The sequence below is a fragment of the Tasmannia lanceolata genome, unplaced genomic scaffold, assembly GCF_043159265.1.
Source record: "Tasmannia lanceolata isolate RefF3 unplaced genomic scaffold, GAP_Taslan_0.1 ptg000013l, whole genome shotgun sequence".
Taxonomy (NCBI): domain Eukaryota; kingdom Viridiplantae; phylum Streptophyta; class Magnoliopsida; order Canellales; family Winteraceae; genus Tasmannia; species Tasmannia lanceolata.
In genome coordinates this window covers 13,994,658-14,019,131 of record NW_027518690.1, presented here as the reverse complement: position 1 = coordinate 14,019,131, position 24,474 = coordinate 13,994,658, and the positions used below count along the sequence as shown (strand labels likewise).

Below are 24,474 nucleotides of genomic sequence, written 5' to 3'. Positions count from 1 at the left end.
TTAAAGTGTAAAATATTAAAAACGCCATTCTCCAACAGCTTAAGCTTCTGGAGTAACTGGTAGTTTCACAGTTTGGCTAATCAATTATCCACATACATTTTTCACATTCCCACAGATTGGGCCGTTTGGATATGCCGATTTTAGAATCCTGGATTTCTTCAAAATTATTGCTAGGAGACGAGAACATGCGGACCAGCCGTTGTTTTTGACTTCTCGCCCTTCTTTCCGTCAGCAAGAGAATAGCAGATCCTCCCATATTTCTAGGTTTTAGAAATCTCAGGATGCAGGAGAGTTTTTTAAAACCTGAATTTCTCCCTTAAAATCCAAGAAATGTTGTCAGGACACCATATAGCAGCTTGATCATGAACCCTCTTTTACACTGTTTTTAAAATAAAAACCTGGATTCCAAAATCCGCGTATCCAAACGGCCCTTAAGGCCCGTCTGTTTGAGATTATGACAACTATTTTATGTGGGATGATAATTCTATTTTATGTGAATGATTATGCAGGCAGTTTTGATCAATGGGGATGATCACTTCTAGGGTACACAAGCGAATACGTATGTTAAATCAAGACCATTGATCTTTTAGAAAATCATGAGATGACCCACACGGTCTTGGTCCCACAACGAAGGATCAAACATCCGATTTTTTCAGAAGGACCAACTAACTGACTGTTAGGTAGTAGGTACCAGCCTAAAAGCCACCGTCTCTTCTTTTTTTTGCAAGACCGGAATCCGTTTAGTAAAAGAAGCACTAGATCCATTATCGTGAAACGTGTGCAAAAATAAAGAAACATCCTGTGAAATCTACGTGTAATCATTTTAACTCTCGTCTTTATTTTCAGAACGGGATCCCGTTATAGAAGAGGCTTCCTAATTTACCAATTTCCTATTTTGCCCTCTAGCTTTCTTGGATCCCCAAACGGCCAGGCTACGGGAATTGCGGAGCCGTCCCGTAGGTGGTTAGAAATAAGGAAACGACTATCCAATTTAGAGTGGGTCCCACAAAAATGGCAACACAGCAGCAAGGGTCACGTGTCTGAAAATGATTGGTCGCTCATCCGCTAGAAATCCACGTCATCCCCAACTTATCCAAATCTATCGTAAACATCACTCAAACTCATGTTCACTCCATACAAATATCTCAGCAACGTGTCGAATGTTTTCTCTCTAAATTTCTTTGACACAGAAAAATAAAAATAGGGCACTGATAAATTCGCACCCACTGTACAATAATTCACACCCCTTAACGTTAAAAAGCTTGAAAGCCTGCCACATAGCCTAAAAATATCCCTTTATTCTTTCAACTTCGTCACGCTTTGACGTGACACTATTATTTATTATACGGCAACGTGACCCTCCTGCTAATAATAAATTCTCATTTTTCTATTAATATGCTGATGGGACAGAAATGCCCTTAAATTACGTCTCTATTTAGGGTTAATCATGCACATTGCCAAATGAGGGTATGAAGGGTAATTCTGTAATTGTGAGGATCATACCGTCACCTTGTAAATTTCTTTTCTTTAATGTAGGTTTCTGCAATTAGACCTATGGTTATAAATTTCATTTTTCCTAATTTGGGCTTGACGTTTGCTACCATGCGCATGGTGTGACCCTTACCTCTTTAAGTAGCAAAACATACGTAATGCAACCCTTTTCGGTTGTCAAATTAATGTCTAACTTAACCAACTAGGGTTAAGCAGGGTCATAGGTGTAACTTAACCAGAGTTAAAATTTGGGATCGAATTGATGTGATTCTCATGTTGTCCACACATTGAGATAACAAGGAGTGCAGATATCATTTCTTTTTCAATATGACTAAATAATTTCAAAAAAATGAAGAAAAATTAAGGTTAAGTTAGAAAATCCCTAAATTTTAATGAGTAGTAAGGATTAAAAATTCATCTATTCTAATTAATATAGTATTTTACTATTAAAGTAGGTGTTTATGATTAATCAAATTAGGACAAATTTCTTATATTCTAGGTGAGGAAGTCTAAACTGAAGGTCGCCCTTGCAAAAACGAAGTGAAAGGGCTCCCCCAGTGGCTGGTGGTCCAGCCACTGGGGGAGCCCTTTCAGCTCTTTTTTGCAAGGGCTCCCTTTAGTCTAGAATGTCTCATTCTAGGTTGATAGTAATTCTACTTATAATCTATATAGGATTTCAGGTCATTTAAATGAGATTTGATTTCCATTTTAGGTAGATTGTATTTCTAGGTTGAATTTAATTTGGACCTTATATAGAGAGGGTGGAGATATAATCTTTTGATATTGGCATGCCTCTTTTTAGTATTTTACCTTTTCTGGATGGATATTTAAATTCCCAACAAGCTACCACTCCCACCCAATTGAATTGATGAAAATAAGTGTAAATATCAAAAGAAGCAGGTGCGTTTATCAAATCTCATTCTCCCATTATAGAAAGTTTAGAAATATAAATTATAAAATAATGTGAGTGTTTTATTTATTTAGAAACTTAACAGGTATAGAAAATCCCGCAAAAGTCCAGTATTTTTAAAAAGAGTGATTATTTTTTCGCCCCCGGTGGGATTATGCACCCCACTTTTAGCATGATTTATCGTTAAAAAGAGTTAAAAGTCTGCCCACAGCTCACGTTCAAAGGGCGGCGAAAAATCATCTCCTTTTAAAAATGCATTGGGCCCCATCTTGTTCTAGAATCCAAACCATTCATGTGTTGGGATCCAATGTAAATTGACTATGCCCCGAAAATCATGTTCGTAGGTTAATCCCAACCATCCGATTTATAAAGATTGAAGAGTTAAGATTATTTAAGATGATTGATTACCTGGCCTTCTATTAATGCTGGGCCCAATGAACGTCTGGATTTGATTTTCAAACCAGGTGAACCCCACCAAAAAAAAAAACTCATCAGGACCGTTTGATTCAGCAGTGTAACGTGGGACCCATCTAAAAGGAGAATTCATTCCCCTGAGAAAATAACCGTAGTTAGTTTCTTTCTACCTGAGTTTTGTTTTGTTTAACCAGAGAAAATAACCGTAGTTAGTTTCCCGAAAACAAGAAATTAACCGCTTTCTTAACAATACGATTAAAACGAAAAATCAGAGAGAGTTTAAAAAAGCGTGCAGAGTGGGGAGAGGGAGATTTCTAGTTGAGAAAGCAACAAAAGAGAACGAAGAGTCCGGTCAACCCCGTTTTGACCGTTATTTTAGTGTTTGGGAAGGGTAAAACGGTAAATCGATGCAAAACAGACAGCCTTGTGAATTTTTATTTATTCGCCCCTTCTTCTTTTAAACTTCTTATTTCAGAGCGAGAGGATTTATCTCTGGTTTTTGCTATTGCTCTCTAGTTTGTTTCCTATTTCTCTCTGTTTCGCACTAGCTTTGCGATGAGAACGAGGAGAGGTTTTTGTTATTCTACAATAGGATTAGGGCTTGAGGAGGAGAGAAAGGCAAAGAGGAGAAAGGAGTTCGCCGGAGAAGAAGATATTGGCCGGAAAAAGACGAGAAAGGAGCCGGAAACCTCATCGAATTCAGATTTCTTCGATGGATTACCAGACGATCTCATCTTCTGTATCCTCTCCAAGCTCAGCTCTACGGCAGGATCTCCTCCTGATTTCATCAACGTTCTCATCACGTACGATTTTACATCTCTGTTTCTCAATCTCCTTTTCCTCTTTATTTTTTTACCGGTATTCGCTTGAAATTTGATTGAGCATTGGCCGGAAATTGTTTTTAGCGGTTTCGGATTGTTTGTAAAGCAGAAAGAGAAACAGAGAGCGAGATCTGCTGTTTTTCTTACTAGTTATAAAAAAATAAAAAATAAATAAAACTCTAGATTCTTCTTCTGCAGCAGATCTGCATCATCAATTTCTAAAAAATCTATCTTTTTATTTTTCCTTATCGAGAAATTTTAAAGTTCCTTATCTAGAACTGATGATTTGATTTTGATTGTGTTTTTCTCAAAATACAGATGCAAGAGACTAAACAACTTAGCACTCAATCCTATTGTCTTATCCAAAGCCTCTCCAAAATCCTTCGCCGTGAAAGCCGAAAACTGGTCGGAATCCGCTCACCGTTTCATAAAACTCTGCTCCGATGCCGGAAATCTAGAAGCCTCCTATACTCTCGGCATGGTAACACTCTCTCTCTCTCTCTCTAAAACAAATAAATCGCCAAAAAAACGACTAAAAATCGCGTTTTCTTTTTTACAGATCCGATTCTACTGTCTCCAGAGCAGAGGAAGTGGCGCGGCTCTAATGGCACGAGCCGCGATCGGCTCACACGCATCAGCCCTCTACTCACTAGCCGTAATCCAGTTCAACGGCTCAGGTGGCTCAAAAAACGACAAAGACCTCAGAGCCGGAGTAGCGCTCTGCGCACGAGCCGCTTTCCTCGGCCACATCGACGCCCTTCGAGAACTCGGCCACTGCCTCCAAGACGGGTACGGAATCCGCCAAAACATCGCCGAGGGACGTAAATTCCTCGTCCAAGCCAACGCCCGAGAACTCTCCTCCATTTTCTCGTCTAAAAACATCTCATCTCGTACCTGGATGACGTGGCACCATCCCCACCGTCATATTAATGGATCGAGCTGTCCTCTTCTAAGTGATTTCGGATGTAACGTACCAGCCTCAGAGGCGCACCCTGCCAGTCGTTTTTTGACGGAGTGGTTCGGGTCTCGAACCGGGTCGGATCCGGGTTTGGGTCTGAGATTATGTTCTCATGTTGGATGTGGGAGGCCCGAGACTAGGACGCATGAGTTCAGGAGGTGTTCTGTGTGTGGGACTGTGAATTATTGTTCTAGAGCGTGTCAGGCTCTTGATTGGAAACTCCGGCATAAGGTAGAGTGTGAGCCTATGGAACATTGGATTGATGAAGATGATGTTGACGGTGACGGTGACGGTGACGTTGATGAGAATAATGAGATTGAGGAAGATGAGGTTGTAGTTGAACGGTGACGGTGACGGTAACGGCGGAAAAAAAAACCAGATAAGAGATTAGATTTTTTTTTTTTTTTTAAATTTATTTTTGGTGGTCTTACTTTATTGTGGTAGTTCAGGGTTTTTGTTACCTTTTTCCCGTATAGTTTTATTTTTGGATTATAGGAAACTGGAGTCGGCTGGTCTAAAAATAATTTCCATAGGATGATGCTAACACTCTGATCAGTTCCTCTATGAATCGGAGGGTTGGGATTATCGTATGGAAATGATTTTTAGGGCACAACCTATTTATGTTGTGACCCAACAAATGAATGGTTTAGATCATCCTATGGAGAAGGCGGGTTTTGGAAAAATACCGGACCATACGGCCCCACACCATAAAAAAAAATCTATCCTATGGAGAAGGGATTAGCTATTGATAATGACCACCTTCTTTTGGACTATTGTAGCCTCCTACTTTTTATAGATGTGCATTGTCGCTTCTTTCGGAGTTGGTAACAGGAAGTTTTTAAAATTATGGAAAGTGTCCGGTAGTGGTCCTGTTTGGATTGCAAGAATTCTGTAGAAAATTTTGGAAAGGAAAAGTATTTCTAAAATTTCCTACCACGGAGAAGATAACCAGAACCAACCCTATTCAAATTTTAATTAGAAGGTATTGGAAATTAGCCATGTCATATCATGTCTTTTCCATCAGAAATGTTTTTCTGCAATCCAAACAGGGAATATGGATGAGATGTCGTTGACTACAAGTGTGGAAACATGCTGATCGGCACGAATATGAGCGGTCCCTAATCAACAAACTTGTCTACATGTGGTATTGGCTATTAATGGAAATGACAAATTTTTCCTTTTATTTACCAGGGCCACCCCCATCTAAGTAGTTTCACAACTATGGAGAGATTCACGAAGACACTAAAGAAGGGTTGTCCACTAATTAGCTAGGTGTATTAACTTATATCACACAAATATAATAGAGGGAGATTCATTATCCTACAGAGGGGGCTAAAAAAATCATCTCCTTATAATAAAATATAAATCTCTTTATAATTTTATTTAGGGCTATGATAAATTTGCGCCCCTGTAGTATAATTCGCACCCCTTTAATGTGAATTGACGTCGAAAAGCGTGTTAAAGTCTGTCGCATAATTTACGCTACAAGGGTGCGAATTATCCTACAGCGGGTGCGAATTTATCATCGCCCTTTTATTAAGAATTTATGCGGGGGATGCCAGTGTTAAAATATTTTTGTATGAGTATTCTATCATTTCTTTAGTTGAAATAATTATTTTTATGCTCGGACTTGAAATAATAACTAAAAAACTTTCTGGGCAAGCTATGTTTTGTCTCCGTAGCCAAAATCTAATAAATCACCGCCGGACATGTGACATGGATGTGGATGGATTATAAGGGAATGGGCAACCTCCCTCTAACAGCTAACTTTTAGGGGTGAGTTCTACCGGGTTAAATTCCCTAAACAAAATTTATTAATATGCATGCCCGTATGGTTCTATGTTTTGGGACCGTGCAAACTCATATTACCTAATTCATATCCATATGATCCTTATGGAGATTTTATATGGTGAGTGCCCGGGAAGTCTAGTATTTTTCAAAAGTTACTGTGGGCCCACTTTGCAAGATGATCTAAACCATTCATTTGTTGGATCTGTAGCGTGACTGTACATTACAGAAAATTCTAGATTTGGAGGGTTAGGATCATCCTATGTAGATGATTTATGAGGTGGATCAACAAATGAATGGTTTAAATCATCTTACATAATGGGTCTGATGGAACATAAATACGGCGCTGCTCTCAAATCTCGTCACGTATCGTACATGCACCAATAAAGCCTAACCACCATGAAGAAAGGCGTTGGGAAACGACAAGACCATACAATCACGACATGTGTTACTCTCTCACCGTTCAGACCTCATCATCACAAGTTATGGAAAGAATTATCCGGCAAAGCCACGCGCGCCGACGGAGCAGGAGAACGGTCCAATCCTGCAAATGAAGATTTTCTCTTCATAATGATGAAAAGGTCCGCACGCCACCCTTTAAAAGAGAGGAAGGGGAGAAGAGAAGGATCCGCCTTTTTTGAAGACTTCCTTTTTTCAGTTCCCACAAAACGACAGGAAAAGAAAGAGGCGAGGCAACAGCTGAGGAGGCAGGGAACTTGATCCCACTCTCTCTGTTAGTCCCCTCCGACCCATCCACCCACACACCAAGAAAAGAACCTGCGCGGGCCTTGGTAAACCTGCTCAAACCCTCTTCTCTTCTCGCTGTCCTTTATATTGACTGGTCGAAGAATCTGACTTGGGTGTCGAAGTGGTCGTCCGGGACCCACCCCGAACCCCCCTGACCCCCTTTGTTTGTGATTGCAGACCCCGCGGAGGCTCTCTACCGATCACGCGATCGCAGATCCGGATTCAGACGCCATCATATTTGTGCCATCCGTGGGACTCGTCGAGTATTGAACGCCTTATGACGATGAGAAACCACACCCAACAGCAAGAAATAGGGATAATGACCAGGAGCCAGACTCAACACGCGCAGACCCACGCCTTAAGTTCCCGGGAGCCAAACTCGCCGCTCTCGGGCTGACTCTAGCCCTCCTCCAGCGCACCACAAATGGTCCCCACCTTGAGATGTTCAACGAAGTCCGCCAAGAGCTGCTCCAACGCTTGCCTCCGCCGGAACCTCCGGCCCCGGAGAGGCCCCTGGCAACATATGACCAGACGGAAGCCTACGACGAAGGTGACGAGGAACAGCCCGGGGAGCGTCATCCCCGGCGAAGGCGAGTACCGGCCCACCGGACGCCCTCCCCATCGGCAAATAGCCCTTTGCCTCCCGCAGCTAGGGGACGCCAACGAAACGACGGGAAGCAAGCTACGCTAAGCCGTGCCCCCTATCCGGACGGCTCGTTTCCAGGGACCACCACCAGCTCGGATAGAGGAGGTAGCGACCTCAGCGTAACCCCCCGGCATGGACCCGATAGCCGACCTACAGAGGCAAATCCGAGAAGTAAAACTGGAAATGAAAAAGCCTTACGCCCACGGCATCCTCGACGAATGGGAGAGGGAAATGGCATCCCCGTTCACCTCGGAGGTCCTAAAGACCCCAGTGGAAGCAGGAATAGATCTCTCCCGTTTCGGTCTGTACGACGGGAGCACAGACCCTCTTGAGTTCCTCCAAACTTTCAAAAGGGTAATGACGCTCCAGGGCGTGTCAGACGGATTTATGTGCAGAGCCTTTGCCTCCCTGTTAAGAAAGACCGCTAACGACTGGTACATGAGATTGGAGCCCGACTCCATCGCATCCTTCCATGAATTCGGAAGGAAGTTCAGCGCAAGATTCGCCAACAACCGCCTTCGCCACGATCCAGCGGACGCCCTCTTAGCCCTCCGGCAAGGAAGAAACGAGACCCTAAGAGACTTCATGTTGAAATTCAACGCCGAATTGGCCCAATTTTCTAACATGGACGTCCAAATAGCGGTTGTAATACTGAAGCATGCCACCACCGACCCGAATCTCAAGCTGCATCTTACCCTCAAGCCACCGCGGGACCTGCAGGAGCTAGAATCCAAGGCTGACAAATTTGTACGAGCAGAAGAAGCCTGTGCCCAAGAGCAGAGCCGGCCCGGCCTCGATGAAAGAAAAAGCAACGACGGCCGAAGGGCCATGAGGCCACGAGCCGAGGAAAGACAGGCGAGCCGGAACCCCGTCCCCGTCTTCGAAAGACTGGGAAGCGCCCCACTGAAGGTTCCCCTCTCCCATGTCCTGCTAGCTATCAGAGATCAGGGTCTCCTGACCCCCCAACAGAATGGCCACGGACTCGAAGAAGCGGTCCACAAGAAAGTTCTACGAATTCCACGGGGACCACGGCCACGAAACCGATCATTGTTTCCACCTCCGGCTCCAGTTAGAAAAACTGCCCGAGGAAGGGCACCTAAATCAATATCTCAGGAGCCCTGGCGAAAACTCGCACGAGGCCCATCACCCCGCCGACGAACCCAGAGGCAGGCGTCAGTCACACAGCAGGCGCCGGTCCGGTAGCCGTCGCCGATCCACAAGCCGACGCCGATCCCCGAGCAGGCATCGCTCCCGGAGCAGGCACCGATCCCGCAGCAGACACGACACACGCCGCCACCAGTGCCCCAAGAAAGAAGAGCCCCCTAAACGGCCGAAGGCAAGCGAACAGCCGCCTACCATTATCGGAAAAATCAACATCATCGCGGGCGGACCGGCGGCGGGGGGACCAACAACGGCTGGCCGACGAGCGTATGCAGAGCGGGTGTTTTCCCTAGAAATGCCTTCCAAAAAGTTCCGGATAGATCCCCCCCATGAGGATCAGGTCATCACATTCTCCTCCGAAGACCTCAACAGACTACAAGTCCCACACGACGACGCACTGGTCGTCAGGCTAGTCGTTGCCAACTTCGACATAGGAAAAATTCTTGTGGACATGGGAAGCTCCGTCAATGTGCTACACCTCGGAACCTTCGAAGAGATGAAACTGGGCGAAGGGAGACTGGGACCCGCAGAATACTCCATCTACGGGTTCTCCGGGGCATCGGTGCGGGTCAATGGCAAAATCGACTTACCCGTAACCTTTGGGACGTACCCCCTCCAAAAGACCATCTTGACCACCTTCATGGTCATGGACATACCTTTCACCTACAGCGCCATCATAGGGCGCCCCGCTCTGAGAGACTTGGAGCGGTAGTCTCCACCCCCCACCTCAAGATGAAATTCCCCACTCAAACCGGGGTAGGAGAAGTTCGGGGGCAGCAGATGATAGCACGCCAATGCTACGCGGCAAGCATAAGAGGAAGCAACGCCCCGGTCGAAAACTTCACGATCGGGAGTGAAGACCCCCGGGAGCGGGCCCGTACGCTCAGAGGAGAGCCCGCCGAGGAGCTAGACTCCATCCCCATAGCCCAAGATCAGCCGGAGAAACAAGTCCGGATTAGTTCCCTGCTGAAAGGCACCTTGCGAGACCAAATAATCAATTTCCTCAGAGCCAACAAAGACGTGTTCGCGTGGTCCGCTCAGGACATGCCCGGGATACCCAAGGAATTGGTCGTTCACAGGTTAAACGTAAATCCAACCCTCAAACCCGTCCACCAGAAAAAGAGGAACTTCGCGGTAGAGCGCCAAACTCACGTAAAAGCCGAAGTGGAGAAACTGCTACAAGCCGGATTTATCAGAGAGATCCGGTACCCCGAGTGGCTGTCAATTGTGGTTATGGTCAAGAAAGTTAGTGGGGGCTGGCGGGCCTGTATAGACTTCACAGACCTAAACCGAGCCTGCCCGAAAGACCCCTACCCTCTCCTGCGAATAGACCAGCTCATCGACGCCACATCCAGGCACGAGCTCCTCACCTTCCTGGATGCCTTCTCCAGTTACAATCAATTAAAAATGCACGAACCGGACGTCCCGAAAACTGCGTTCATCACCGATCAAGGCGTCTACTGCTATACCATAATGCCCTTTGGGTTGAAAAACGCGGGGGCCACATACCAGCGGCTCGTGAACAAGCTATTCCGGGAACAGATCAGAAGAAACGTGGAGGTGTATGTTGATGACATGCTGGTAAAAATTTTGGAAGCCTCTACACACATCTCCGACCTTCAAGAAACCTTTGACATCCTGCGACGAGCCCGGATGAAGCTGAATCCCGCAAAATGCGCCTTCGGGGTGACTTCCGAAGGGTTCCCCTCCTCTTCCCAGGAGCTCTCCAGCAGGGGGTCCACCTCATATTCAAGCAGCTGCTCGTTGAGGGAGTGAACCTTTCTCTGCAATGCCTCGTTCTCCCGCTTCAAGTCCTCAGTCTCCTTACCCATCTTCGAAACACGGCCACGCAGTTCCATCCCCTGGTGATAGGCCCGGGAGAAAAAAGACCACTCCCTGGCGACATGGGATCGAGACGACTTGTCCTTCCTAGGCCAGGAGGAAAGACGAAGGGGGGGAAAGCCCAAGGAAGGGCCCGAGTCCCTCCTAGCCCTTTTCCGACGAGCCGCAAGGTCCTCCTCCGGGTCGGGGGACAAGTCGGGGTCACTCGACGATTCCTGGGAAAGAAGGGCCTTGCCCCTAACTCGCGAAGGGGAATCGGACATGTTGTTGAAAAAAGGCGCGGAGAAACACCTACCTCAGAAAAAAAGAGGCAATAACAGAGCGCCGGGGTAGTCCTCCTTTTCAAGCTCAAGGAAGAAAACCTTATATCTCGAAACAAGGCGACCCGCATGATGACGCTACCACTTCCCAATCTCCTCGTACTCCGGAGCCCCCATAAATGCCCTCACCATGACGTCGCTTGACCAAAACATTACTCCCTTGGTCCATTTAGGAGTAAGGGGGTGTTATGATGGGACATAAATACGGCGCTGCTCTCAAATCTCGCCACGTGTCGTCCATGCACCAATAAAGCCTAACCATCATGAAGAAAGGCGTTGGGAAACGGCAAGAACATACAATCACGACACATGTCACTCTCTCGCCGTCCAGACCTCATCATCACAAGTTATGGAAAGAATTATCCGGCAAAGCCACGCGCGCCGGCGGAGCAGGAGAACGGTCCAATCCTACAAAGGAAGGTTTTCTCTCCATAATGATGAAAAGGTCTGCGCGCCACCCTTTAAAAGGGGGGAAGGGAAGAAGAGAAGGATCCGCCTTTTTTGAAGACTTCCTTTTTTCAGCTCCCACAAAACAACCGGAAAAGAAAGAGGCGAGGCAACAGCAGAGGAGGCCGGGAACTTGATCCCACTCTCTCTCTCTGTTAGTCCCCTCCGACCCATCCACCCACACACCAAGAAAAGAACCTACGCCCTGGCCTTGGTAAACCTGCTCAAACCCTTTTCTCTTCTCGCTGTCCTTTATATTGACTGGTTGAAGAATCTGACTTGGGTGTCGAAGTGGTCGTCCGGGACCCACCCCGGACCTCCCTGACCCCCTTTGTTTGTGATTACAGACCCCGCGAAGGCTCTCTACCGACCGCGCGATCGCAGACCCGGATTCAGACGCCATCAGAGTCCATGGTCCTTTTTAAAAAATACTGAACATCATGTGAATTGCTGATGATATTATGAAGCCCATACGTCTCAACCTTGAATCGATACGCTAACGAATACTGATATTTAAAACCATGATGCCCACTCAACTAGGTTAGAATTCTTGTCGAAGAAACAAAAGACAACATTAGATTCTTTATCTCTTTTGAAAAAGAGGTGATGATGGGTGTAAGTAACAAAACCAGGGTAATGAATTATTAGGTCTCTTTGTTGTCTCTTATTACATAAGTGGTCTAATAGTAATTAGCTTTGCGTTGGGGTTAAGTTTATTGTAAGATGGGAAATGGATTCGTAGTAAGCAAAGAACGTTTGACACGAAAAGATCAGGAGGAGTAATCCCGTGTGTTATTTCTTTATGGCCACCTTTGTTCTACTTTTTTGGTTGGTCAAAATTCCAAATTTCCAACGCCCTTTTTTGATAATGGCACGTCTCATGGAGAATCCTACTAGTGGGTGGGATGTGTGTTTCTGTGGGGTTTTTTACTTTTGGACTGTCACAGCAACATGACGAATCCCACTCACCTTCTCACTCTAGATATAGGCATGTTTAGAGGAAATGATATCCTCTCGACCCTTCTTTTTTTTTTTTTTTTTTATAGTGGCACGCCTTCTTTCTAAAACCCACTATTAGGATGATCCAAACCATTCATTTGATAGGCCACAAAGTAAATAGGTAGTACCCCATAAATCTTCTCCATGAGATGATCCTAACCCTCAGATCAGTAGAGGTTTCTATAATTTGTGATTAGGTTCATCCAAGAGAGAAAATGGCTAGGCATGACCTATCCACAAATGGGTGCAGATAATGAACGGATTGGATCATTGAAAAGTGGGCAATATAAAGAAGCCATTCCATTTATTAAGGGAAGTGATATATCCACACCTGTTTTTTAATTGGGACAGATAACTACAGTGTATCTGTGACTGTAGAGGAGCTGATTGACTTCACGTGAGGAGGATTCAACGGTCATGATTGCCACATACACTGTAGCTGGCTGTCCTATGTAAAGAAAAGGGGTGAATTTATCATTTCCCTCTTTTAAATACAAAAGGATCACAGCTTCAATTGCAGGAAAAAAAAATTGGCAGAGAAATATTTTCCTAGCATTTTTTAGTTTTCACAACTCAGAGAGAACTGATAAGATTATGGTTTGCTTAGAAAGAAATCATCAAAGATTAAATGTGTAATTAGGCTTGCCCACGCTGGTTCAAGTTACCTTTTGTCATGTGTAATCAAACAACGAAAAAAGAAAAAGAAAAAGGAAAAGCTTTTCCTTTTTACAACATAAAATCCAAAATTTGAACCAAGGAGGCATATTGATCGTAAAAGGAGTATTTACTGTTTCAAAATTTAAGAGAAAGATGATATGTTGATTGCAAAAGGAGCAGTTTGAAAGAAGCATCACTAATTACTTTTCAAATTTGAAAGAAGCATCACTGTATCAAATTTGAAAGAGAAATCACATGTGGATTACAAAAGGAGGACCAAAGTCTAGAATAAGGGCCGTTTGGATACCTCATGCATTTGTATTTTGATTTGGATTTGAGTTTTGGATACAAATCACATCGACATCTTCATGATCATGTTTTAAGAGAGAGAGAGAGAGAGAGAGAGAGAGAGAGAGGAAAGGAGGGAGGGATGTCTCACTGCTGCTGGAGTAACGTCGAGTAGCAGCGATGATGAAGGAAGTTGCCACATATATTGATTTCCAAATAATGTCTCGTAGAAAAGATTTGAAAATCGGAATTTTTTGCACTGTCGTCGCTGATTTGGAAATCTAAGGATCTGATTCAGTTCAAAATATAAACTAAATCCAAATCTAAATCTTGTTGGTATCCAAACGGGCCCTAAGAGTGTAGTCTCTCGCCAAATCAACGTACAACTTGTATATTTTCTTTTTATCCAAGAAAAGTTTGTAACTCAGATCTTTTCTTCCTGTAATTCGATATTGTACGGTAACACATCAATGGATATCACCTCGAAGAAGGTCTTCTCTGATCTTGTTCCTTGTTCACAAGGCATTCGAACCAACAGTCGTTTGATCCCTATTTGCATATTACTCGAATTTGAGGAACATTTTTATAATTTGAGAAGGCATCTGAAGATCTTCAAGGATATTTTCTCCCTTATAAAAGTATAGGATTCTTACACCATCTCTTCCCCAACTTTTCTTGAAAATTCATGCATTCCAAATAGGGCCTAAAATAGAAAATACAAGATGATGGGAGAAATATCTTGTGAAGTTCTCTTGTGGATGAGTAGAGTCAACAAAAGGAGAAAAAATAAATCAATAAAAGGAGGAAGAAGCAATCCCATATTCTTCATTTAGTCACAATCTAACTTTGCATGTTCTTCATGTCTTTACAAAAATAGCATAATAAATGAGAACACTACAATACAATCCGAGGGGACCCCAAGTGCTTTAAATTTTAAAATCAACAAAACATCTAGAACAATTCATTTTTTTGTTTTGAATAGTAAGAACAATTCATTCTACTTGAGAACCTTTCATCTGTGCTCAAAGATTTGATCTGATGGCTAGGATTTCTCGATCAGCGTATATGTGGGCCATGGCACTTTCATGGTGGGGCCAGCAAAATAAACAGTCTTAATCATGCTAACATCATGGGGATGGGAACCCCAATATGCTACCTTAGATGACACTTTGAAAGCTGTTGGGATCTACCATTACCATTTACCAGCAAATAGAACATAGAAGAAGAAATCGATAGAAGTTAGAAAGAGCAGTGTGTTCATTGGAAGATGAAACTTTACAGGGATGATTTGGTAGTTTAAGCTCTTGGTAACTAGAACTGTTGTTTGAGATTTTTCATGAAGAATCAAAGGGTGTTATTTTGATCGTTTCAGCTCATGGTGTTTTCATTGGAAAAGATGGAAGTTTCAAGGAATTCAAGGGATGGTTTGGTTCTCTAAGACCAAAGTATCCCAGTAGAGTAGTGGGTAAGTAGTCAACATGTAGAGTAGTGGGGTAGTAGTCTCCCACTACGGTAGTGGTGAATCCATGGTGTGTTTAGTTGTCAAAGGTGGGTTATTAGTCTCCTAGTAGTCTCCTTGTAGAGTAGAGTAGAGTAGAGTAAAGCAGGATAGAGTGAAAGACATAAATCCCACAACTCTACAAGCTCCCAGCAACAGACCAACCAAAACAGGGGAAGGACAGCAGAAAGAAAATTACAGCCTGAGATATTGTTTTCCATTACAATCATCATTGATAATGGCTTGCAGGTCCGGAGGAATGGTCGAGGGATGTATGTTGTCTCCTTTCAAGCAGTTAGTACAGTTAAGCGATGTCACCTTAAGAGACAAGGAACTAACAGGTAGACTACTTAGTAAAGCAGGTAAGTAGTCTTACAGGATTTTGGCTCCTTTTTGCAACCAACGGCCACATGACATCTGACTTTACCATTAAACTACTTAGTAAAGTCCCCAATATTGTACAAGTACAACCAAACAGGCCATAAGTGAAGAAGAGGCTGGAGATACTTTACATAGGTCTTCACCTAATAACCTGGAGATACTTTACAAAGGTTTTCACCTAATAACCATGGAAGAACCCATAATGGGACTTGGTGATTTGTCTAGGTTGGCTAAAACTAAAGAGCTGGTGCTTGAAATGAAATGTGAGATGTTAGTTTTGATTAATTCATGGTTTCAGAAAAACATGAAGACTAAGAAACTGGTTCTGGGGCTTTACTTGAAGGGCTTTGTTGTATTGATGAGCATTCATGGGTTTGTGTTTTAGGAACATGGGATGGGGTTTTTCAAGGTTTTGATCAAAAGAGAATTGGTATTGTAGACGCTAATAATTCGTTGAAAGATATGAAGGTCAACTAGAAATTTACAGAATCATAATCGACATTTCTCTGTTTTTATATTTCTTTTTAAGGCCTCTATTAGAGCTTCATAACACCATTTTAATTTCTATTATTCACCATACTTCTCTGTTCACAAAAATTTTCTAAGCAATGTGAACTTCCCTCATTTTTACAAAAGTGAACATATGTCTCAATGTAACTTGACGATCTTTTAGAGATCTTCAACAATAGTAAAATAAAAAAGAAATATGGAGACAAGCTTATATAAAGGACCATTTAAACTCAAGAACAAGTTGCTACTTTCCTTTTAACAAGAATGCACAAGTCAGAAGTAAAATTTTCCTTTTCTCAACATAATGAGCATTATGGTGTACCCATGGAGGTGCCTGGCTCCAACCCCAAATTAATGCTGGATTATTTCAAGCCATTTTAGGGATAAGAAACTATCCTGCAGGTGTAGCAGAGCCTTCATCGTCTTTTCCTACCATCCAGTCCAGTTTGGGTCCCTGCAAATCATAAGAAAGTGTTGTTATAAGAAAATAAATGTTTATCTTGCCATCTATACAAAATCAATCTTTCTTTTTTCATTTCCTTTTTATTCTTTGACCAATGATCTGTCCAAAATCAGTCACCAAGTTTCAGGTGAGTAACGGATAAAGGAGATGGATGGTTTTTCAATCTGTGAGGTGGTAGAGAGCAGAGAAGCCCCAACACAAAATCACATGGTTTTATAGAATTTATCTTATGTTCCAAGAAAACAACACAAAATAGCAACCATAAAAACAGAATTGCATTAGTTCATATTCAAAATAAAAATAAGAACTGCATAAAATGAACTTCATTATGCCCTAAAATGAAACAACACTTCTCAAGGTCTATGAAAAAGTCCTCTTTATGAATAATAAGAGATATAACTCAGTTAAGATTTCAGACATCAAAGCCTTGTAGCAATGGATCCAGAACAAGTGATTTGTAGGTATAGGCCGGAGGATAGTTAACGAAATTATAGAGAACAAGAAGCCAACAGAATTGCATTGAAATTACTTACCATGTTATGAAGTATACATCACGAATTTTAACTGAATGGTCCAAGATGGCACTGCAAATAATATATACCCACATACCTTTCCTTGCCGAATTATCGTGGGATAAGTTCCTGTCATAGCAACTACAGTAGATGGATCGGCCATTCTAATCCCACCATCAACAACAAAATTGAGGCCCTGAATTAAATTAAGCACAGCAACCCAAGAGTTAAAAGAGTAAAGATCATAAGCGAATCAGATAACAGTATACTGAATTACTGATAACCGAAAGTCCAAAATATGTGAATAATTTTAACACACCTTGCAGAATCCAAATGTATATACACATGTACATTTTTATACTCACTTTTTTGGTAAGGAAAACTAAATCAGTGTATAATAAATTTTTCATATAATTCTGCTGGTAATATTGTAGTGTTATGTAAAGTGTGGACATAAACGACTCATATACAGTATTATTGGGTGTATATAAGTCTCATGGATTGTCCACCTTGTGTATCTACACATATTGTTCTGTAAAAGTTGATAGGATATGATCTTTAGGCCCCTCAGTGAATCTAACATGTAACAGGGTATTATTGTAATCATTATTATAGAAGCAAAGGAAGACGAGTCATGGGGTATTTTTTCTCTCACTTCCGCCATTTTGTGAGTGTGAAGTTGCTCTCCTCTCTTCCTCTCTTCATGAGAGTTTGAGGTTTTTGATCTGGTTTTCATGGTATCAGGGCAAAGCTTCATCAAGTTGTTGAAGCTTCAAGATTTCAAGCAAGACTCCCTTTCTCTCTCTTTTATTTTTTCTTTCTTTTCCCCTCCAAAACTCTCGGCCGGGAGCCACACCGGAGATGACATTGACGGTGAGCGGGCGATGCACGGCCAGTGAAGGCAATCGAAGGCAAAGGTACGCGGTAAGAAAGGGGAGGCAAGGGTAGGGTTAGGATTAGAGTATTTTTTTTTTTTTGGGTGAAGCTTGGGGTTTGGGGTTTGGTGGAATGGGTTCTGGATCAATGGGTGAGAGAAGGGGGCAGAGGGGATGTTAGGTTGTGTTTGGGTGGGTGAAAGGAAGGGGGCAGCAGAAAGGAAGGGACTTTCACTGAGCTATCACGTGAAACAGAGAGGATCGTGGGGGTGGTGATAGGTGATGTGGTGGTTTAAGGGGTTTGAGAACCGGTAATTAGAAAGGGATGGGTGAAAGGCCTGTGTTGAAGATGGTTGTTGATCTGGGAAGTGTTGAAGGCTACAGCTGTTTAAGTTTTAGAAATGGCAATGGATTGGGTTTCAACGAAGATCCTTTGGTGAAAACCTTGCGACAGCTTCTTCAGAGATTGTTGATGGCGTGCTTGGATCCTTTGCTCTTGTTAGAAATGAGATAGAGTTAAAAGAGAGGAAGAAGAGGAGGAATGGAGAGATGGAGAGCCTCCATTAGGGAGCTCCTCACGTATATGATGTACATATAGGCCCCAAATAGGACAACAATGTACAATGACCACAATACCCCTGATGTTACAAGTAATGACTAAACTACCCTAACACACTACTCAACACCCCCTCCCCCGGTCCCCCCCCAAAAAAAAAAGAAAAAGAAAAAGCTGGAGCATATATGTTATGGAACTCCATCTTGGTACAAAGTAAACTATAACAGCAACTAAAAATAACAATAAGCACATAATCTCATACACACATCCACCTTGGTATAACACTCTTCAAGCTGGTGTGGTGAATACGTAATGAATGCATAATAAAAGATAACAGCCACCATGAGAGTACAAACGTCAAGATCAACAACCACAAAAAATGAACAACTCCCCAAGAAGTAGCACTACGGCGAGAGTGATCAGAACAGGGCCTCCCCATGAATGAGACCCCGGCGAATAAATCTGCAAACCTCGAAGAATCGAACACCTTGGTAGGGAAATAGCAACGATCCATCGAGAAAAAAGGGGCACACCAAAGGTGTGCACATGACCAACGACGAAGCGTCAAGAGCGGGAACATCAACTAAGCAGCACAACGCCAACAAAAGAAGATAACTAGCGATAGGGAAACCATCAGAGACAAGGTCGACGGGAAAATCGTCTTCTGAAGATAAGAAGAAGAGGAGAAGCAGATAACCAACCAACGATGAAGAAACCATCGTTTGGTGACAACGTTGACGGCATGAACATCGTCGCCTGAAGATAGAAAGAAAATGAGAGATAAGATAACCAACCTATGATAGGAAAATCATCGTCTGGAAAAAAGGTCGACGAGGAAACCGTCACCTGTAAAAGAGCCGATCAACGATGGGGATACCATCGCTCGGAAATAAGGCCGATGAGGAAACCGTCACATGAAGAGAGCCAACCAACGATGGGGACACCATCACCCGGAAAGAAGGTTGGCGGAAAGGGAGGCGAGGGGTAGTGGGGGGGGGGGTTAAGGGTTTCCGGCAAGGGAGGGTGAGAAAAAGGGTTTCCGGCGAGTGGTGGAGGCGAGAAGGCAGCAAGGGTTCGGGAGGCTTCGCGCGAATGGGTTTCCGACGAGGGGTGGAGTGGTGTGGACGAGAGAGAGAGAGAGAGAGACACAGAGAGAGACACACACAGAGAGAGAGAGAGAGAGAGAGAGAGAGAGAGAGAGAGAGAGAGAGAGGTGTTAATGGAGGAAGGCAAGGGTGGAGGGAGAAGAAGCAAGGTGTGCTTCAATGGAGGTCCCTAGGGTACCACAACCCTAGAGCTTTGATACCATGTTGAGGGAGAAGAAGAGGAGAAGAGCATGAGAGTAAAAGACTGAGTTAGGGTTGGGAATGTTAATTGCATCATGCGATTAATGAGTTTCCGACGAGAGTTGACGGCAACATAGAGAAAGAAAGGAATATAGAGAGGGAAAGGGGGTGTAGGGTTCACAACAACGAGAGGGAGAGATGCTGAGGTTTGAAAAACAGAGAGAGGGTTTGTCAACAACCCAAAAAGGAAAGAGAAACACAGAGAGAGGGTTGGCGAGACCTAGAGAGAGATACACGCAAGAAAAAAAAAGAGGGTTAGGGTTTCGGTAAACCCAAAAAAGGAGATGAGAGAGAGAGAGAGAGTGAAAAAGAGAGAGATGATAGGATACGTGTAGTGAGGATAGACTCTTCTTCTTTCCTCCTTCCTATGCCTAGGATCTTTGCTGTGATACCATGTTAGAAATGAGCTAGGGTTAGAAGAGAGGAAGAAGAAGAGGAATGGGATGTACAGTCTCCACTAGGGAGCTCCTCATGCATCAGATGTATATATAGGCCCCAAATAGGGCAACAATGTACAATGACTACAATACCCCTAATGTTACAAGTAATGACTAAGCTACCCTAACACTATTCAACAGCTCGATACCAAACTGATGTAGCCCGGGGAATAGAAATAGAAGAAGAAGAAGAGAAGAGCAGAAGAAGCAGAGAAATAAGGGGAGAAGAGGAGAAATATGTATCCAATCAATTAATTATCAAAAGTAACAACAATCTGTAATTTGGCCTATAAATAGGCACCCAACAATCAGTAAAAGACTTAAATAACCCTAATAAGCAATAAAAGAATAAAATAACCCTAATAATGCCAAATAATCCCCAATATATCTCTACGAACAATAAAAGATCCCTACGGGTCCCCCCGAGTGTGGCCCCACCTAGAATAAACCGAAAACGGACATCTACGATCCCCATTCCACAGATATCACAAGGGTTATACGGCATTCAAGCCTTCGATGAGTTATTACTACTCGAGTGGATCATCCATGTATTTGATCCAGGTGGATTACCACGATGACGAGACTAATTGGGGAACTCAAGGTAAGGGGAGGATGATGAGGATTGTAGGCTCAATAAGTGGATATTTGTCCATTAGGACTTTTAGGGATTTATTTCCATGCTATTTAGTTTCAAGGATTTATTTCCATGGAATTTTATTTCCATTGCACATATATAGGCTTCTTATAGTGGACTTTAATTAGTTTTTGATGAAATAATATTGATCGAGATTTATCCCCTCTAAATTTCTCTTCTCTTTTTTCTTCTTCCTCTATTCTTCTTCTTCTATTTCTCTTCCCTAGCCTACAACCAGTTATCATTTCCTAAGTAATCATGTCAACAAGGAACCTTTTGAATTGGTTCATAGCAATGTATGGACCTACACCAGTATCAACCCTCCAAGGCTATCTCTATTTCATTACATTTATTGATGATCATATACGGTTTACATGGTTATAACTTGTAACTTATACCTACTACGAAAGAAATCTAATGTTCTAAATCTATTTCATATGTTTGTCAAGATGGTTAAAGCATGGTTTCAGTCTCTTTTATTATTATTTCTTTTTTGAAATGGTGAAAGCATGGTTTCAATCAGGGATCAAAATTCTCCGCTCCGCATCCTTTCCAACCGAAGTTGTTATAATAAACCTCAACAAAATGGCATTGCTGAAAGAAAAAATGGGACATCTCTCCATCACTCACTCCCATCTGATTGAGTCCCAAGATCTGCATTTCTGTTCAGGAGGCTGCTCTTACTACTGTCTAATCACTATTATAAAAGCAATGGAATACAAGTTGTGGGGTATGCTTTCTCCATTTTGTGATGGTGAAGTTCTTCTCTAATCTTCCTCTTTTCATGATAGTTTGAGGTTTTTGATATGTCTGTCACAAAGATCAACCGGAACAGAGTCCTCTGTGACATGCCTATGTTGATCATGTTCAAAGACACAAGGATTAAGATTCCCACTAAATCAAGTGCACATTTTTCATTGGCTGAGTAATTTTAGGATGATCCTAGAGCATATGCAGAGCTATAAAATGGAAAACTTACATTATTCTTTTCTTTACATATTTTCCAATACAATTTTGATCAAGAAACCAGTGAGATAAACTGTTAATTACTTAATTTATAACATAAAACCTATAAATTAGTACAGCATCCGTGACAGCTGTGCATACCTCTGGTTCATATATATCAGCAATTATAACAGGATCTATCATCCACTCATCTTGTGTAGGCCACTTCACACTAAGAAAATGACACAAATGCACAATCAGAAAACATGAGCATTGATGTAGCCTTCAGAATATTTAATCAACTTGCCAAATGATGAAATGAAAAAAATTAAGAATTGCCTCAACAAGCCCTAATTTACCAACCAACCTTGTGCATACCAAAGGAGAGTCCAACTTTTCCAAGATGGCTTGACAAATAGCATCATCTGGCATGCGAACACCAACAGTTTTCCTTGATGCATACTTAGTTGTAGCTCCATATTTTGTACACTGTTTTGGAAGTTCTTTGCTTGCAGCCAAAATGAAAGTATACTGTTACAAAAAAAAATGACGATCATAAAATGTCCGTAATCCCAAACACAAATTTTGATACTTATATTGTGAGTAAACTAAAGATCAGCTATCATCCTTACAGGCCCGGGTAAGCAATGCTTAACAGCTCGAAACATATTTGTTTGTCCTTGAGCATTACCACGGGGAAACCCCATAGTGTAAGTATCAATGTCCCGAAAAGAGTGGCATAAAATACTGAGGGGCTGCATAATCATACCAATCCATTAGAACATCAACATTAGGACAAATGATAGCAATAACTCCATTGAAACATTGTGTTAGCTATGATCCCCAATAAAGGCGCAAAAGATTTCTAAGATATCCCACTCACAAGCAGGTTCAATGCCAAAATGAGGCTCTCCCCCTATGCACTCTAAGTAGGAAATTAAAGCAGAGACATTTCTTGCCTTTGAAGTTTCTATATCTTTAATTCTGCAAACCCAAAATCACAAGCACAGTTGTCAAAAGAAAATAAATCACATCAACAAATTACAAACTAGAAATACATTATGAAAACTAAACAGCACTCCGCTAATCATGACAGAGGCCTCAGATCCTAGATGCCATTTACGAAGACAAAGATTCTACCTGCGAAGTCGTTCAATGGCAGAATGGCTTTTCATGTCACAGACAATAGCATACCTGATGAGAGAGGCCAACACAAAGAGAGTCATTAGCATAAGAAAACATTATCATGTGAGGAAAACAACTAAACTATTAACCCATAATTCTTTGAACTCATCAAAAGACTTTGATCCTCAACTTCCGAGAAGCTAACATACGTAGGTGACAGATATGGCAATAAATTGAGAAAGTCTATCACAGGCATTGGTACAATGAGAAGTTTCTGCAATGTGCAGGCACCTCTAAAGAAACATGGGCACGTGATTCACAATTAACATCCACAACTGTTGGTTAAATTCTACAAAGGACAAGCTAAACTCACATAAATGCAAAGGTAATATGGATGAAATGGCCCAAAAAATGTTTCGCAATATAATAAGCCAGTATCATCTGCTTAGCTAACGTACGTAGGTGACAGATATGGCAATAAATTGAGAGAGTCTATCACAGGCATTGGTACAATGAGAAGTTTCTGCAGTGTGCAGGCACCTCTAAAGAAACATGGGCACGTGATTCACAATTAACATCCACAACTGTTGGTTAAATTCTACAAAGGACAAGCTAAACTTTCATAAATGCAAAGGTAATATGGATGAAATGGCCAAAAAATGTTTCGCAATATAATAAGCCAGTCTCATCTGCTTATTGGATAAAAATATGCTCCAAATTGATGCAAAAATTTCAGTAACAAGAAATATAACCAAAACTAGAGCAATCTTCAGAATTTCCAGCAATAGTCCTTCCCATCTAATTGCAAATTGACTCTTATTCTAAAAACATTGCACCAACAAACATGAGACCTTACTAATATGGTAGGATCACATCGCACGAGTCTTGTAGCATCATATCATTAGAGAGAGAGAGAGAGAGAGAGAGAGAGAGACCTCCATTAGTTCCCAAAAGAAGCCTATTGAACAACTATATATACCCCTCAAAACTACTCTAAAATCAAGGATTGATCCTAAGCATTGGTCATGTTGGGCGTTCCATGCAAAAGCAAATATCCCACATCAGAAAAGTGAGAGAGATGTGGATGGGCTCATAAGGTGTAACGACCCGATTTCCATGCATCAGGTCACTACGAAAACAAGCAATTAAAAACCACAACCTTTAAAAAAAAAAAAAAAAAAAAAAAAAAAAAAAACTATTCACTATAATAAGCGGAAGCTACAAGAAGAATTTAATAAAGTAAAACCTTGCCATTATTCTTCCTCCATAGCAAATAAAAATAATAAAATATCCATTCCATCACTACTAAGTTGCCAATTTAAAGCAAACAAAAATTGAAGTTTGCAAATCCAGAATTAAAATCCCAATCCAACTAAAACTATGACTACGGATGTGACAATCCTGTCCATCCGCAAATCTAGACTCCAGCACTCTCGTTTCCCAGTATTTGTTCTTCATATGTTTTTGTTGGCAAAAGCTCCTTCCTCATCACCTACATTTCCTGTAGGGTAGGTGGGTTAGAGCAAAGTAAAGGAAAGGCTTAAATAGTAAGAATAACCAAACAACATGATATTATCACACTAATCTTTACAACAACGAGGAAATAGAAAGGAAGTGAAATTTGCATCATTCAAAATAATGATTTTAAGACATTTAACGGCTTAAATAAAATATAATGCATGGGTAAGAGGCAATACGCAACT

The 24,474-nt window shown here is 42.1% G+C and overlaps 2 protein-coding genes across 3 annotated transcripts in view; one reads left to right on the top strand and one right to left on the bottom strand.

The window, feature by feature from the left end:
* The first annotated feature begins 3,275 nt into the window (after positions 1–3,275).
* LOC143889859 (HCP-like superfamily protein with MYND-type zinc finger) lies at positions 3,276–5,086 on the top strand. The gene is made up of 3 exons (XM_077394234.1): positions 3,276–3,618; positions 3,955–4,117; positions 4,196–5,086. The coding sequence occupies exons 1-3, from the start codon at positions 3,371–3,373 to the stop codon at positions 4,940–4,942; spliced, it is 1,158 nt and encodes a 385-aa protein (XP_077250349.1). The 5' UTR covers positions 3,276–3,370; the 3' UTR covers positions 4,943–5,086.
* Positions 5,087–15,904: 10,818 nt separating this feature from the next.
* Positions 15,905–24,474, bottom strand: part of LOC143889858 (DHBP synthase RibB-like alpha/beta domain-containing protein) — a 28,904-nt gene continuing 20,334 nt past the window's right edge. For both annotated transcript variants that reach the window (XM_077394232.1, XM_077394233.1), the window contains exons 3-9: positions 22,787–22,840; positions 22,606–22,630; positions 22,279–22,401; positions 22,014–22,177; positions 21,809–21,878; positions 16,951–17,049; positions 15,905–16,332 (exon numbers count right to left, since the gene is read on the bottom strand). In XM_077394232.1, coding sequence (XP_077250347.1) covers positions 16,270–16,332; positions 16,951–17,049; positions 21,809–21,878; positions 22,014–22,177; positions 22,279–22,401; positions 22,606–22,630; positions 22,787–22,840 — 598 coding nt within the window. In that variant the 3' untranslated portion in view covers positions 15,905–16,269. The remainder of the gene's footprint in view (positions 16,333–16,950; positions 17,050–21,808; positions 21,879–22,013; positions 22,178–22,278; positions 22,402–22,605; positions 22,631–22,786; positions 22,841–24,474) is intronic.

What these genes read in the sequence shown, in the direction of transcription:
- LOC143889859 (XM_077394234.1), top strand. Translation starts at nt 3,371, where the DNA reads ATGAGAACGAGGAGAGGTTTTTGTTATTCTACAATAGGATTAGGGCTT. An exon ending in TTCATCAACGTTCTCATCAC is followed by an intron (nt 3,619 to 3,954) that starts GTACGATTTTAC and finishes CTCAAAATACAG; the next exon opens with ATGCAAGAGACTAAACAACT. An exon ending in CCTCCTATACTCTCGGCATG is followed by an intron (nt 4,118 to 4,195) that starts GTAACACTCTCT and finishes TCTTTTTTACAG; the next exon opens with ATCCGATTCTACTGTCTCCA.